The following is a 16,096-nucleotide window of genomic DNA, read 5'->3' as shown; positions in this document are numbered from 1 at the left end:
ATATATATATATATATATATATATATATATATATATATATATATAGATATATATATATATAGATACATACATACATACATATGTATATATATATATATATATATATATATATATATATATATATATATATATATATATATATATATATATATATATATATATATATATATATATATAAATATATATAATTATAAAGACGTGTTTTTTAGGTTTTTTATTCTTTTCTTTTGAATTTAAGTTTTTACTTTTAAAATATTTTGTGACTAATCTAAATAAACTCTAGTCTTTATTAGGTGTAATGAGCAATCATTTACCAGTGAAAAAAAAGTTTAGTTATTGTTTCTTGTACATTTCTAACATGTTTATAAAATTCTAACATGTTCCTAAGATTCTAACATGTTCTTAAAATTCTAACATGTCCCAAAAACATTTGATCAGTCTAAGTATTTTTATGATCAAGTTTTTATATATTTGCACCTAAGGTAAGTGTGTGGTGAAGGAGTGTGTGTGGTCGGGGAGTGTGTTTGCAAGGTGTGTGTATGGTGGGGGAGGGGAAGGGAGGGGAAGGGGAGGGAAAAGAGTGTGTCCTTAAGTTTTTAAAATTTTGTGAAAATGACTAAATCAAATATATAGAAATAAAAGTTGTTTTAATTTAATTTTTTTGGTTATCACATCAGTTATACCACCAATTTCAAATCACACTATCTAATACATCATATAAAACCAACTCATATCATTAAATACACCACAAAAAGTAAATGCACACTATTAAATACACCACTGAAACCAAATCACACCTCTAATACACCACTAAAGCCAAATAGATATCATTAAATATACCACATTACTTAAATCTCACTATCAAATGCACCAAATCAAATACATCATTTGAATTAAAACACACAATTGATAAGTTATCAAAAAATCAATTTTTCAATTAAAGTTGCTAAATGGTTTTTTTCCTGAATTATCTGGAAAGATAATATTTTTTGCTAAGAAAATTTAGAAAGGGCTCAATTGGTTAAATGTGTTAAACTGAACTTTATAATGAGAAACTCTTTTGTTATTAGCAAAACAAAACTTAATTTAAAAAGCCTTTTGATAAATTTGAATATTACTCAAAGATTTTCTCTAATTTCACTTTTACTATTCACCTTTTAAAATCATTTTCACATATATTTTTTAGCTTTTTAATAACTCAGGTTCACTGTGTTATTCAGCTTTTTTTCTATTTGTTAGTGTTTTTAAAGTTGAGAAGTTTACAATCAAATAGCAACAGCATGTTATAGTTAGTATTGATTCATTGGGTATTTTAGATGCAATAGAGCTAATAATAGATGCAATAACAAAGAAGGTAATTTCTTTTTATCAATTTACTTGTTAACTTATATGTGTTTGATAATACTAATAATAATACTGTTAACTTGTTTGATACACCAGCTATTATTTCTACTGGAGCTACAATAACTGCTACAAAACTTCAAAAAATTATTTTAAAACAACTACTACAAATCTTACTACTATTGAAATTAAAACAGCGATTACTGCGGTTACTTTGGTAACCGCTATCATTGAAATCTACAAATACAAGTTATAGTTATTAGTGTACTGCTATAAAATACATTGCAGCATCAGCTTTTTCAATGAAACTGTGGCAGCTGTTTTTTTGTACTTAATCTACATCAGCTGTTAAATTAAAAGACTAGTTGTAAAAATACACAGTAGAGTACATATAGTGCCCTACTTTTTGACTTATTTTGTAGATTTTTGCACGAAACAAGTTGACAGCCATACAAAGCAAATTGACAGAAACACGGAACAAGTTGACAAAAACACAGATCAAGTTGACAGACACGAATCAATCAGTAATACATATTGATATCATGGAATCAAAAGAAGTATTATTTTGTTTTTTAAAGTCATCAATGTTTATAAAATTTATACTTTTAAAATCAAAATATATTACTAAGTTGAGATCAAAATATGTTACTAAGGTGGAATCAAAATATGCGAGGTTGGATAGATATTGATTTTACTACGGTGATGGCCTACATGTTTGTTGTTGTTGTTAATATTTTAAACTTATTTAATTTCAATCCATTTTATTTAAACTATGCTGTAGTCAATTTTTCTAATAACTGATGCTCTTGCAGATGGTATGCATTCATTAATAATAATTGCCTATGAGCATGTAGCTATAATCTAATAGATTGCACTCATCAACAATGATGATGAGATGACGGTTAATGATGGTACTTGCAATTGAGAATGTGATCTAACAGATCATAGAACAATAAAGTAGATTATAACAAATCATAGAACAATAATAATAATAATCGTAACAACAGCGTGTTAATAGTGTAATTGTAGAATTGTTTATAACCACTAATTTTAGGAATACTTTCTCAAAAATAATATCGTTCTTTGAGATTAAGATACTATGGTTTACTTTAACCTGATCATATTAGAAAAAGTATTGCAAAATGCAAATTTAACTTTCAACATCAAGGATGACTGTTATATTATTAATATATTTATTAATTATTTATTAACTTTCAAGATAAAAATTTGACGAGCAAGGTTGCTTTACATTAAAAAACTGAACGCCATACCGGCTGTGGGTTGGGTGCAATCTTTGGATATCTCACACATATTAAATAAAAACACTTTATCTTCAAAACATAAATCACTATATATAAGTATATATCTATAAAGTGATAGTTGTTTATAATGTTTATCAAGTAAGTATCTTCTCATTCTTTTAAATAGGATAAAGAAAAACTACTTTTATAAATATTAAACACATAGGTGACACTTGTTTAAGACGTTATAAAGGGAGTTTTTTTAAGCCCGATAGAACTTTAAATTGTAAATTTTAATACAAAATGTTTTATTTTTTTATGAAATTTTATTTGTTTCAGTATTCTCTAGCAAATAATCATAAATAGACTCACGCTTGAACAACGCTACGAAATTATTAAAATTTACTTTGAAAATAAGTCGTCAATTCGGGCAACTTATAGACAGCTTCGTGATTTTTATAAAGCACATAATCGTCCATCTGAGCAAGCAATCCGTCGAACTGTAGATATGTTTTGTACTACATTCTCTCTAGAAGATTCAATAACATCAACTCGTCGAAGGAATGTGCGTACTGAAGAGAATATCACTGCTGTAAACAAAAGTGTGGAAGAGGATCCAAATTTATTGATTCATTGTCGGTCGCAGGAATCGGGGCTCTGTCCATCCATGACATGGAAAATTTTGAGCTAAGATGTTGGTCTACTCCCGTATAAGATTCAGTTGGTGCAAAAATTAAAGCCGCAAGACCATTATATGCGTTGTTCCTTTGCCGATTGGGCTCTAGAGCAGTTACTAACTGTCCCGTTGTTTTATCGCCAAATTGTGTTCAGCGGTGAGACTCATTTTTGGCTTAATGGTTTTGTTAATCGGCAAAATTTCCGCATATGAAGTGAGACTAATCTACAAGAGACCCTACAGACTCCATTACATCCAGAAAAATGCACCGTTGCGGTTTACACGCTGGTGACATCATCGGACCTTATTTCTTCTAAAATGAGGCCGGAGCTCGCGCTACGGTCAATGGAGATTGATACTGCACCATGATCAATAATTTTTTGTTTCAGAGTATAGATGACATAGATACAATCGAGATGTGGTTTCAACAGGATGGTGCTACTTGCACGGTCGTGCAATTTGATACCTCTGGATTATTTTCTGTAGGACTATGTGAAGTCACTGGTTTATGCTGATAAATCAGCAACAATTGATGCCTTGGAGACCAGCATTGTTTATGTTATTCGTGACACAAGATCAGAAGTTCTTGAGAAAGAGCCCCAAAATTGGACATATACAATGGGTTTCGTCAAGTGCAGTCGCGGTGCCCATATGCCCGAACTTATTTTTAAGTGTTAATGTCATGTATTGATCTTTCAAATAAATAAAAAAAGTTTAATTACAGTTTTATTTTTTGTGTTTTTCCAATTTGAAGTTCTATCGGGCTTTAAAAAAACACACTTTATTAAGATGGTTTATTTAAACAATTATCTCCTCATTTTTTATACATAAATCTCTTTCTTTTTCTCTCTCTCTTTCTTTCTCTCTCTCTCTCTCTCTCTCTCTCTCTCTCTCTCTCTCTCTCTCTCTCTATATATATATATATATATATATATATATATATATATATATATATATATATATATATATATATATATATATATATATTTATATATATATATATATATATATATACATATGTATATATATATATTTAAATATACATATATATATATATGTATGTATAATGATAAATTTTATTATGTTTATTATTATTTATTGCTAATAAAATATAGAGATATTGGTAACAATAATTATTTATAAAAACAATAATTATTTAATTTTAGGAAAACTTTCTCAAAAACATTATCGTTCTTTGAGATTAAAATACCATGGTTTACATCAACCTGATCTTACTAAACGAGGTCATGTTGTTTTGATAGATCCAGAAGAGTTAAAAAAAATATTACAAAATGCAGATTTGACTTCAAAATTAACATCAAGAATAAATGATCAAAAAGAAGCATCCATTCAACCATCTCCTCAAATTAATAAAGTTTATGATAAGGAATTTTTAAAAGCAAGTATTCGTAATTCAACATTGCCATTTAAGAGAGATCAAGATTCAAAAGACAATGAAAGTGATAAATCAATATTAAAAGTTAAAAGCAAGGATGATATTGTTGATAAAAATAACAATGAATTTGCTCAAGGCTTAAATTCAAGTATGAAAACAATTTTTTTTTTAATTTTTTTTTTAGTCTTGAAAAAACTTCAGGGATCACATTAGGTAAAATATCAACTTTTATGTAAAATAAAAATAATAAATTTTTGTGTAAATTTAATCCGTTCGTTTTTTTCATTCAAATTAATAAAAAATTTTTAGTATAATCGAAAGGAATAAAATTAATTTTGTTAAACTTTTATTAGTTCTTAGTAAATTTTATGTTTAAAAATCTTTAAGAGAACATAAAAACTCTAAAAACCTTGAAACATTTATAGAAAAGGTTGGATCTGTTTCTTTATACAGGTACTGCTACATTCAACGTCATGACGTCACATTCAACGTCTACATTCGACGTCATGAAAACTGAAATTGCTAAAGCAATAGCATCTGAAATTGCCGCTCGCATAATCAGTAAAGACTCTGTTTTATTAAACACTATTGAGACAGTTGCTAAACCGTCCATAAATATTGCAGAAGCAGTCAGCAATGCAATCTCTCGTAATGAAGTTGCAAGCATCCCCCATTCTTTTAAAAGTTCATTTCACGATTTGATAAAAGAAGTTGTCAATCAAAGTTTGTCATCAGATATAGGTTCAGCTATTCCAAGTGCAAAGTTTGAAAACACTTCAGATCAATTAGCTAAAAGTCTTAACTTGACTGGAAAAATAGATACACGCAACATGGCATCTGGTTATGACAAAGACAAAAGCATGATGTTGTCTGATGCAATAAAACCTAATGAAGTAACAATTTTAAACAAATTTCTAACACAACCAGCTAAGTTACAAGAGATTTCATCTAAAATGTCTAGTCATGTGATTGTTCCCAACAGCTCTCGTCTTCCACACAGCACATCTCACCATTTGATATTTAAGTCTGTTCAATCATCTGAAAGTAAAAATGAACCGCACGATGATCTTTCACAGTCTGCATCTATTATACCAGGGTATCATCAAATTATCAATAAAAAGAAGGAAAAAAAACAAACCCCGGAGGTAATATCAATAGGAGCAGTTATCCGACACAATATTCTTGGAAATCTAAAAAGTGATACTCATTCCATGTTTAAGTCCCGAAGAAACAACTTCCCTGAGGTTAGAAGTGTTATTATTAGTAATGTGCCTAAGAAGAAAAGAATTCAAAAACTAAAAAAAGAAGTAATAAAATCAACTTTAAAACATAAAGATTTTAGTTTAAGAAAAAAAGCAGGTTACACTCAAAACTTTAAGAAGTCAGCTATATTCCATCACAGTCAAAAGCCCGTTTCAGCTTTAATTGATGATGTTGACGATGATTCAGATTTGGTCAGTGGAGACTCTAGTAATATAGATTCACCAACAAAATCGGTTGTTTTTAGTAATTTTGTTAAAGTTTCAAATGGTTTAGGCAAACTCTATGACCGAAGTAGTATTTCACCTTTGAATGCGACAAAATTTGGTGGTGAGAGTTTTTCTGGAGAATTCAGTGATATTTTGGACCGTTTTTCAAATGTGATAGATGACAGATCTAATAAAAATTACAGTCAATCGAACGACAACAAAAAAAATGGAGTTTCATTTTCGGGAAATGACGACGATATATTATTTTCCAATGTAGAGTTAAATGTTATTTATGGAGATAAAAAAAACGAGAAGAAAGTTAATATAACCGAACAAAAAAATACATGGAATTTTGTCAATTCAAAATTAAACAACTCAGGTTTTACCAACAATCAGAATAAAAACACAAGTTTGTTTCTAAGAAATAAAAGTTTGATATCTACTACTACTTACGGCAACGGAGACAAAGCAGTTACTTACACCACTGAAACAAAAAATGGAAAAACAAAAATGACCAAAACAATTAGCTATAGGAACGGTGAACCCGTTGATCGTTGGACAAACGGTAGAATTAAGATAAAAAAGTACAACCCTAATAGATATAACAAACCCCCACATTCTGGAAAAATTTTGAATAACTCAAAAATAAAAGCCACATTAAAACCAAAACAATTGAAATCCATCGAAAGTTTTGATATTAATTCTGATGCTAATACAACTGGATTAAATGTTATCGGAGGAAAGCAAGAAAATCACGTAAATTACAATAATTTTGATTACGTTGATAATGGACTTAACTATACTGTAAAAGCACCTATAAATATTCATAGTAGCAACTCAAGCAAAGGAAAAAACCCTGAAATTATTCCGTCGCCAAGTACTGATAAGGTAAAAGATATCACCTCTAACCAAAATCTACCAACATCACCAGAAAAAGTAGGTGGGTTAGCTGAATCAACTCCAAATACTTCTAGCATAGCTACTATGCCAATAAATAACCCTAATAACCCTGGTCTACCTTCATCAATAAATAACCCTGGTCTACCTTCATCAATAAATAACCCTGGTTTACCTTCATCAATAAATAACCCTGGTCTACCTTCATCAATAAATTACCCTGGTCTAACTTCATCAAGATTGTATAACCATGATTTTAATCTCTCGCCAACAAATAATCTAGGTATATCCACATTAAATAATCCTGGATCATCAGCTATACAAAATGAAAATTTCAATGAACCAAAATTAACATTATCACCATTAAACAATGCTGGTTCACTGCTAACACAAAATCCTGGCATACCTTCACCAACGCTCACCAACTCTAGTTTAATTTCATCAGCAACAAGTAATTCTGCAGTCACAGAGCCAATAGTTGAAATTCCTGACACAAACGAAATACCAATGGCTGCACCTGTTTTAGAAAAAAATCCTCCTCTTTTGAATTCTAATCTATTGTCTGAGCAGCAAAATCAAATATATCAAGCTCAAACTCCATATGATGCTCCATATGACACTACAAAAACGTATTCTGAAAATCAAGCTATAACAAGCGCATTGCAGCCATGTAATGAGAAACCGGTTTATCAAAATGGCCTGGAAACAAATATGTTACCTGATAATACTCATCTAACAGAACAGCCTATCGCATCTCAATCTACTGTATCATTTGCAAGTTCTCAACCACTGGAACAAGTGATGCAAACCAAGCCTCAAAGCTTATATAAACAGCCATACACTGATCATCAGAGTTTTGTCAACTCATCTTGCCATACTATTGATATCACTAAAATTAATCTTCCGAACAACGTACAGCCATTTTTGAGAAATGATAAAATAAAAGCTAATAGAGTAATAAATCCAATTGAAGTATCAAATACACTGAAAAATAAGCAGTCACTGAGTGCAAAATCATCAGGACTTCGTGTAGAAAGTGCAAATAATCACGGTCGAAATAATAAGACATATTTTGATGATGGAATATTAACAATTGAGGAAGAAAACATTGCACCGAATTCAAATATACTTTTCTTTGAAAAAGACATTAAAAAAGTTTCAAAAATAAACGCTAATAATTTTCAAGGAGAAAGTAATTACAAGTCCAACCATTATGGTGTTGACAATTTTTCAGGAAATTTCAACGATGAAGGGAGTTCTCCTGTTTTTGTTAAATATCGGTATCATGTACTGAGCGAAGAAGAAAAAATTGCTTCTAATGATGAATTCTTATTACCTGAGGACGAAGACTTAGGTTCTGGAAAAAATCCTGCAACCAGTGAAAGTTTAATTCAAAAATCTGACAACATATTTTTATCAGGTTCAGGTTTGTCATCTTCGTCACGAAACTATACAAAACCTGGTATTGAAGTATCATCTATCTATTTAAACAATAGCAGTTCTAAAACATCATCTATCCATTTAAACAACAGCAGTGCTAGAACAAAAAATATTTTGATTAAGGCGAAAGAATTTAAGGTGCAGTCTAAAAATCAAGTTGCATCAAGAATGCCGTTGCCAGAAAACTCTAATGTGGGTCAGAAATATCCGACAACAAAAAATAAATTGTCCCATACTAAACATTTATTAAAAGTTAAATATGATTATTCGAAGCATAAAGGAAACATAACATATAATCGTGAAAGTAATCAAAGTAACTCTCGACCGGTAATGCTTCAAAAACCAATAAACCAATTTATCAACCGGCTGTCTTTACAAATGTCTCGACTTAAAAAAAGCACTCTTGGTTTAGATTAAAAAAGATTTCTAACAACATTTATAATAACTCTTTTTGACATTTTTTTAAATTTCAAAAAAAAAACTGCTATCAAGAACTTATTCTTAAAAAAAGTTATCAGTTTTAAAATAATGATATAAGGACAGTACGTTTTGAGAAAAAAAGTATGCTTTACATCTTGTCTGTTTATATAGGCTATATGGTAATAATGCATGCATAGCACCTGATGTATTAATTATTAAATATGCTGGTATCAGTATTTTAGCGTTAATGGCACAGAACAGCGATTATAAAGATTACTTTTAAAAAACAGAACAGCGATTATAAAGATTACTTTTAAAAAACAGAACAGCGATTATAAAGATTACTTTAAAAAAAGTTATGACTAAGAATTCTTTTTTCTTTCAAGTTTTTTGGTCGTTGATTTTTATAAACTTAGCATTACCAAAGTGTCTGTATGTTTTGATTGACCTCAAACTTTTGTTTGGCATTTATCTAACATTGATTGACTTCAAACTTTTGGCATTGGCAACTGTTTGGCATTTTTTAGGATAATGACTGTATCTGACTACTTTTATTTGTCGAATTTTTATCCAAAACTATTTTACGATTTTTTTTTTTTTAAAAAAAAAGGAAACGAGTTGGACACTTAGTTACTAAGCAATAGAAATGAATGAAGAGATTTTTTTTGAAATATTTTTGTAATTTATATAATTTATTTTCTATATTTCCTAAAACTATTTTGTTTTTTATTTTTTTACTATAAATAATAAAAAAGTTTATTTAAAGTATTCAAAATGTTATTTAGATAATGGGATAAAATATTTTATCAAGTCTAAATAACATGGACGTCTAAATACCAAATACATAAACACTTGATTTTTATTAAAATTGTCAAATAAGTTAATATGAATGTTAAATCTATATTTAAAAGACTTTTAATTTAGTAATGTGATCCTAAAAGGTTGTTCAAGACAAAACTTTACAAACATAGTTTTTTAAACATTTATAGAAAGGGATCTGTTTGTTTATACAGGTTCTTCTACATTCGATTCTGCAGGGGATATCAAAATTTCTCAAGCAATAGCGCCTGGAATTGCTGCTCGCATAACGAGTCAAGACTTTTCTGTGTTTAATAGGATTAAAAATGACGCTAAACCATCTACTGATGCTACCTCCCATAGTGACATAGCCAAAAGCCTCCATTCTTTAACAAGTTCATTTCACAATTTGATTGAAGAAGTTGCTGGTCCAAGTTTGTCATCAAATATAAATTCAGTTATTCAAAGTAAAAAGTTTAAAATTACGTCACATCAGCCGATGCTGATTATGACAGATGAAAAAAATTCAAAAGAAGTTGGGAAAATGGAGACACGTGACGTTGTTTCTGTTTTTATAAAACACAATAATAAAACGTTATCACGGGAAAAGTTCCATAAACAAGTGCACAAATTTAAAATGACCCCAAAAATATCTAGGCACGCAATGATTTCCAATAGAAGTCACCCGCTTCGTAGCTCAACTCGATATGTAAAAATGAATTCGGGCCGATCTAAAGTCAAACAAAATGAATCTCACACTGACCATTTGCAATCATTGTTTATTATACCAGAGCTTTATCAAATTAATCAAAGGAAAAAAAAACTAAATAGTTCAGATTTTACATCAACTAAATTTGTTTTTCGCAACAATATTCGAGGAAGTTTGAAGAGCGAAGCTCGTTTTATGTTTATGCCCAAAAAATACAATGCTCCAGAGGATAAAATTATTATTAATAATCGTGTGTTAGCAAACAAAAGAAACCAAATGCCAATTAAAAATAGCAATACAAAAGTTTCAAACGAATTTCTTAAAAACAAGAAAAGAAATACTAATAATGAAAAAAAGTCAAAAATAATACAAAGCAGGAAAATTGGAGGAATTTTCATTGACAATGTGTCCAAAGATTTAGTTAATGGAAATACTGCAAGCTTAAATTTACCAAGATCTAAGTTATTTGTTTTCCATAACGTTTTAAATCATTCAAATGATTTAGGTAAATTTTATCACCAAAATCCACCACAATTTGTTAGTAAAAAATTTTCTGGAGAAGTAAACCATATTCCTTCACTGGAAAAAACATTAATTGGCAATAAAAATATCACTCGCTTGAAATTAACTAATGAAAAAGTAAATACAAAATTGTCTATTTCAGAAAATGAAGACGAGAATTTATTTTCTAACGTAGAGTTAAATGTTATTTACGGAGATAGAAAAAGCAACAATAAGGTGATATATAATATGACAAAAAGCCCTTATAGAAAATTATGGAACTTCACTAATTCAAAATTGAGTAACGTAATTTTGAGCCATAATCAGAACAGATATACTGGTCCTTCTTTTCGAAGAAATAAAAGTTCGATATCGACCACAACTTACGGCGAAGGAGGCAAAACAGTTACTTACACTACTGAAACAAAAAATGGTAAAACAAAAATGACAAAAACAGTTAGCTTTGAAGACGATGACGATGATGATTTTTGGACAAACGGAAGAAGGAAAAAAAAGAAGTACGACACAAATATGTACGACGATGATAAAAAGCACGATTTTTTAATTGACATTAACGATTATAACGGTAATAAAAATGTTTTAGATATAAGCGATAAGGCTTTACATTCTGGAAAAATATCAAATTATAACCCAAAATATAAAGCAAAATTACAATCAAAAGATATGCCTGATACAATGAAAGCGGTTCCCATAGAAAGTTTTAACAAGAATCATCCTAACCTTACTATTGCTGCGAATACATCTGGATCTAATGCAGTTATTGGAGGCAAAAATGAAAACCATGTCAATTACAACTACGTTGATAATGGTGTAAACTCTATGAAATTTACCCCAAATAGTCAAAGTTATATTAGTAATCTTTCCAAGGACAAAAACGCCGAGATAATTCCTTCACCAATTATTAGCCAATCTGCGGGTAGTACTTCTAGCATTGTTCAACCAGCATTGTTAAAGCCAGGTGGGTTAGTATTGAATCATTATGTCACTGCATCACCGAATAATCAACTTGGTTTTACTTCATTAGAAATGAATAAACTTGGTTTAACTGCATCGCCAATAAATAATCTTGGTTTAGCTTCATCAAAAATGAACAACCCTAGTTTAACTTCATTACCAATGAACAATCCTGTTTTAGCTTCTTTAACATCTCCAGATTTTACTTCATCAACTAAATACGATCCTGGTTTAACATTTGTGAAGAACCCAGCGTTTTCTGAAGCTTCAATTAACAACCCTGCACCAGTGTTACAACAAAATTCACCGATTCTGAATTCTAATCAATTGCCTCACCAGCAAGACCAAGTACTTCAATCTCAAGTTCCATATGATCAACATGCCATTTCCAATGTTAACGCTGAAAACCAGATTATTTCTAGCGTTTTACATCCTTGTAATGAAAAACCTGTTTATCAAAATCAAGTTCAACCACTGGAGCAATTAATGCAAACCCAATCTCAAAACACCTATCAACAGCCATACACTGGTCATCAGGGTTTTGTTAATTCATCTTGTCATACTCTTGACATCACTAAAATTATTCTTCCGAACAACATACAGCCATTTTTGAGAAATGATAAAATAAAAGCTAATAGAGTAATAAATCCAATTGAAGTATCAAATACACCGAAAAGTAAGCAGTCGCTGAGTGCAAAATCGTCAGGACTTCGTGTAGAAAGTACCAAAAATCACGGTCAAAATAATAAGAAATATTTTGATGATGGAATACTAACAATTGAGGAAGAAAGCATTGCACCGAATTCAAATATACTATTATTTAAAAAGGTCATTAATAATTTTAGGAATGGGAAGAATCATCAAAACGAAAGTAATAAATTTTCTGACAATTACAACGACGAAGAAAGATATTCGGTTGTTAAATATCGTGATCATGTTTTAAAAGAAGTTAATCCTCCCAAAACTGAATCTTCATTATCTGATATTGAATATGACAAACCAAGCGGATCAAGTAATGGTATAGGTTCCAGTAAATATGCAAAAATTCGTTTGAAACAAAATGATCGTTTAAAACGGCCTTTAACTCAATTTGAAACAAGAATTTCGCTGCCATTAAAAAAAAAGTTTTTGTCACAAACTTCTTTTGGGGATGACTTTAAAAAGGTGAAGTTAAAAAATGGTTCTTTAAAGCATAAAGGAAATAAAACATTAGGACAGAAAAATACATTTTATGAAAATGGTATACGGAAGTTTAGTAAATTTCATAATTTAAAACAACCAATTACTAATAAGCTAATTTTACAAATGTCTCGATTTAAAAAAAGCACACTTGATACGAGTCGTAAGCACGCTATTTTTAGTATCAATAAAGGTGACGATATCCCTCGCTACACTCGTTTAGATAATTCAAAAAATTTAAAAAGAAGAAATGAACAGGTACCAAGATATAATTCTTATAAAGATTTAGCTAAGAAATATTTATCTGAAACCATGGTTAAAAGAGGTCATGTACTAATGAAATAACTAGGCGCAAAAACTTTGTTAATTATTGAGAAATAAATACTTTTATGATTTTGTTTTGAGATATCTTGATCAAAATTTATTTATTAAAGTTATATTTATTCACTTTCAGTTTTAAAAGCTGCTATCAATATGTTACCTGTTTAAAAACTGTTATTAGCATGTGTTCTATCTAAAAACTGCTATCAACATGTGTTCTATTTAAAAACTGCTTTCAACATGTGTTCTGTTTAAAAACTGCTTTCAACATGTGTTCTGTTTAAAAACTGTTATTAAAATGTATAGTGTTTAAAAATTGTTAACAACATGTGTTCTTCAATAAATGTTAGCATCATGTGTTCTACCTAAAAACTTTTTTTAACATTTTGGGATAATGTTGTTCTCAGACTCTAATCACCGCAATATTTTGTTCTTACTAATGTCAAACGAGAAAACATTCTCATTTGACATTAGTAAGAACATACCTAAATTTGGAGTTTTCAAATTGTCTAAAAGTGCCATATCTGAAACATAAAAAAAAACTTTTTCATCGATCAGTTGAAAGTTCAAATTTGAGTGAAACAAATTCTTGCAGTTTTGTTCAGCTGGATTTTTTTATATTTTTTTTGATTTGTGTAAAGAGTAAAATTAATTTAAAAACTCTAAAGGGACTTTTTTTAAATTTAACTTTAAAAAACAAAGGTCATAAAAAAATCAACTTTTACCTGTTTTTAATTGTGCTTCTATATTTAAAAAGTAGATAAAATTCACGCAATTTTACTTATTCTATCATTGCATTTAATGATAGTATTACTTAACCCTCAATTCAAGCCTTACTTAAAATCCATTTTTTGTATAAATCAGGTAAATTCATAAAACACTGGAAGTGACCCCCTCCAAATTGCTTAAATTCTTTTTTATATTGCTCAAAAAATAAAAACTGTTAAAGAAAAAATAAAATTTTCGAAAATGTTTCGTTCGTTCGGAATCCGGTTTTAAAATATTTTAAGTCTTTGCCATCTTTGAATACATTTTTTTAACAAGACAAGAAATTGCATTTAACATTTTTTATTAACATCAGAAGTAACTCATAAGCTCTCTCTAAAAAGTATAAAAAAAGTTGCGTGAAATTAATTTCACACAAGCTTTTATTTTAACAAAAAAACTTGGGATGTTAACGAAAAAAATTATATTCAACTTCTTGTCTTGCTAAAAAAAATGGATTCACAGATGACAAAAACTTAATTTATAAAAAAATTTTCAAAAAGCCTCATAATTTCAACCGCACAATTTAATGTGCGGTTGGCTAATTATCATAGTTCAAAAGTACAAAAGCATTCAGTTTTGTTAATTATAAATGGGAGTTGTTTCAAATTGCAAAGAGTTGCACACAATAATTGTATTATTGAATAGAATATATTGTATAGAATATTATTGAATAGAATATATTGTAAGAAATGTGTCTAAAATATAATAGAATATATTGAATAGAATATTATAGAATAGAATATATTGTAAGTAATGTGTCTAAAAATGCAAAGAAAGTTTTGTGATACCTAAGGTCTATTCATATATTAAGGCTCAAAATTGAAAAAAGGTGTTAAAGTGTTCTTACAAAATGACACATTACGGTAGAGACGCTAAGTTTTGTAAAAATATGATCATGTTAAAATGTCATATAAATGTTAAAATGTCAATACAAGATGTTCATATTATATACAAGATATAAAATGAGTAGAAAATTGAACAAATATCGAACAGCAGGAAAACTAAATTGCTAATCAAATGATGCATAAATAAAATAAATATTGAAAAATTAGTTTTCTATTCGTATTTAGACTCATCAAACAAATAATCAATCACATCAAACATACACCACCACACTACACCTACCACATCACACATACACTCTACTTTGCTGCAGTAAATTTCACTAATAATATGGCTGTACTATAGTCTCCTTTGGATTATGAATAATTGCCACATTTAGAAAAGACCAATGATTAGAAAAAAAGCATCTACTAAGCAGATAATATTTTCACTTTGGTAGTTTATCTCCTCGGGAGAAACTAGACAAATGTATTTTTCGCTTACCCGTTATTCATACTATTAATTCTGATCCCAGATATAAATACTTAAAAGTATTGTTGAGACTTTTAAAACATTATAATCTAGAACTTAGGATTTGTTAAATTTTGTTTACATTTTCAGTAAAACTTATAAAGTTTAATATTTTTTTTTTTACCAACTCTATATCTCTCTTTGCATACATTGTACAATGCTTCACCTGAAAGATTTCAGCAGTCGAACATTTCTTAGATTTTATATTTTACCGCTTGTAAATATAAAATCTAAGAAATGTTCACACTATGTTTGATCAAGTCTAAAACAAACAAACACTTTCTTGTATGCCAACCTCATTAAAAGCATGCCATTTTCTTTCTATTTTTATATGATGTTTGATTAACTCAAAATGCATTTATTATAACCTTTTTGGTTATACTTAGTATGATTTAATAATGAGAGGATAACTAACTTTCAATGAAACCACTTTGTTTATATACTGTCTGAGCGCAAATTATTTCATCTGTGAGAAAATTACTTAATTCATCAACATTTTTACTGTTAAAAAAGTTGATAAGTACTTCCTTTTGTCTCAGCTTCCGCAAACTTTTTGTTTAATAAGTTTTCTAACATGATTAATTTTTAATTTATTTTTGGTAGTAACTTCCA

The 16,096-nt window shown here is 29.1% G+C and overlaps 1 protein-coding gene across 1 annotated transcript in view; it reads left to right on the top strand.

Moving 5' to 3' along the window:
• LOC136080754 (uncharacterized) overlaps nt 1–9,594 on the top strand; it is a 61,245-nt gene extending 51,651 nt beyond the window's left edge. The window contains exons 18-19 of the mRNA XM_065797815.1: nt 4,425–4,802; nt 5,108–9,594. Coding sequence (XP_065653887.1) covers nt 4,425–4,802; nt 5,108–8,877 — 4,148 coding nt within the window. The 3' untranslated portion in view covers nt 8,878–9,594. The remainder of the gene's footprint in view (nt 1–4,424; nt 4,803–5,107) is intronic.
• The last annotated feature ends 6,502 nt before the right edge of the window (nt 9,595–16,096 follow it).

Source organism: Hydra vulgaris, chromosome 05, assembly GCF_038396675.1.
Source record: "Hydra vulgaris chromosome 05, alternate assembly HydraT2T_AEP".
NCBI classification, from domain to species: domain Eukaryota; kingdom Metazoa; phylum Cnidaria; class Hydrozoa; order Anthoathecata; family Hydridae; genus Hydra; species Hydra vulgaris.
This window is presented reverse-complemented; position numbering and strand designations above follow the sequence as displayed.